A 1,593-nucleotide genomic window follows, 5' to 3' on the forward strand; every position below is an offset into this window, starting at 1 on the left:
ATATATATATATAAATATATATTTTTTTTTTTTTTTATTATTTTATTTCATTTTTTTGTTTTTTTTATAATTGTTGATTGGTTTTTTTTTTTTTTTTTTTGAAGTATAGCTTTATTATATATATTATCCATTTAAAAAAAAATTTGTAATTTTTTTTTGGATATGTATAATGTAAAATTTTGGAAATAAACAACTTTTATTAAAAAAAAAATATATTTATATATATATATATATATATATTATTATATGTATATGTTGAAGGTTTTCATTTTATTTTTATTTTTTTAATTAAAGTTGGATATACAGAATGACACTGTAAGTTACCAAAATTTTTATGATTATAATTATTTCTTTAATGAGTACGAAGACAAATTTTACCTTGAAAAAATAATAAAATAAAATAAAAAAGATAAAAAAAAAAAAAAATAGTTTATTAAAAATATAAAGATATAATGTCTGCCATAAAAAACGCGGTCACGTATTACTTTGCCATCGTATCATTATTTTCTGCAGTTTTTTTGTCAATCATTGGTCTTATGTTATTATATGATTCCGATTCGCTAGAATTACATGGAGACAAATCAGAAAAGGTCAAGCCTTCATTTATTTGTGCAGGGGTAAGACAAATCAAAACATGAAATGCATACGTACATATGTATATGTATATATATATATATATATATATATACATATATACTTCCTTTTAATAATATTTCTAAAAGTGATTTCTATGAAGTTATATTATTATATGACCTAAAATGTGCTTTTATTAAAATTTATGAGAGAACAACATCTACATAACTGTATATTTAAATAATGAGACGAAAATAACAACCATTTTACTTTCACTTTCTATACAATGAACATATAAATATTATATATATAATATATATATGTATGTATATATGCATACATATATTTTTATTTCGTAGGTATATTTTTGCATATTAGTAGTTAGTAGCATTATGATAATTAGAAATAATCACAAAGCCAAAAAATATCAAACCAAAACCATATAAGAAACCTTGTTAGTTAGCATATATATATATATTGTTTTTTTTCTTTTATTATTCTTATCCTGTCCCCTTCCCCTATTGTATTATTTTATTATTATTTTTTCCTTCCATAATATAATATTGTATATATGGTATATCTGTAAATTTTTACACCCCCACACCCCAGCAGATTCCTTTTTTTTTTTATTTTAATTTAGTTTGAACATACAAAATTTTCGTGATAAAACAAAAGAAAGAAATTATAATATTTGTTGTTTTTGTGTGCGGTGTAGATTTATATAATACATTATTGGGGAATAAGAAGAAAAAAAAAAATATTATATATATATATATATATATATATATATATATATTATATACTTATTTATTTTCTATTTATTATTATTGTATTTATTTGAAAGTCTTATTTTTTTCACTTGGATTTCATGAAAAAAAAAAAAAAAAAAAAAAAAAAATTTTTTTTTTTTTTTTTTTTTTTTTTTTTTTTTTTTTTTTTTTTTTTTTTTTATTTTTTTAAATTTTTTTTTCTTTTTTTTTTTTTTTTTTTTTTTTTAAAAATTTTTTTTTTTTATTTTTT

At 17.5% G+C, this 1,593-nt stretch overlaps 1 protein-coding gene across 1 annotated transcript; it reads left to right on the forward strand.

Annotated features, from left to right (window-relative positions):
- Positions 1–452: 452 nt before the first annotated feature.
- On the forward strand, positions 453–1,019 carry PRSY57_1118600 (hypothetical protein; the record flags this gene model as incomplete). Its single annotated transcript, XM_020114947.1, has 2 exons — positions 453–617; positions 933–1,019. The coding sequence occupies 2 exons, from the start codon at positions 453–455 to the stop codon at positions 1,017–1,019; spliced, it is 252 nt and encodes an 83-aa protein (XP_019970316.1).
- Between the last annotated feature and the right edge of the window lie 574 nt (positions 1,020–1,593).

Source organism: Plasmodium reichenowi, chromosome 11 (genome assembly GCF_001601855.1).
Source record: "Plasmodium reichenowi strain SY57 chromosome 11, whole genome shotgun sequence".
In the NCBI taxonomy this organism is placed as follows: domain Eukaryota; phylum Apicomplexa; class Aconoidasida; order Haemosporida; family Plasmodiidae; genus Plasmodium; species Plasmodium reichenowi.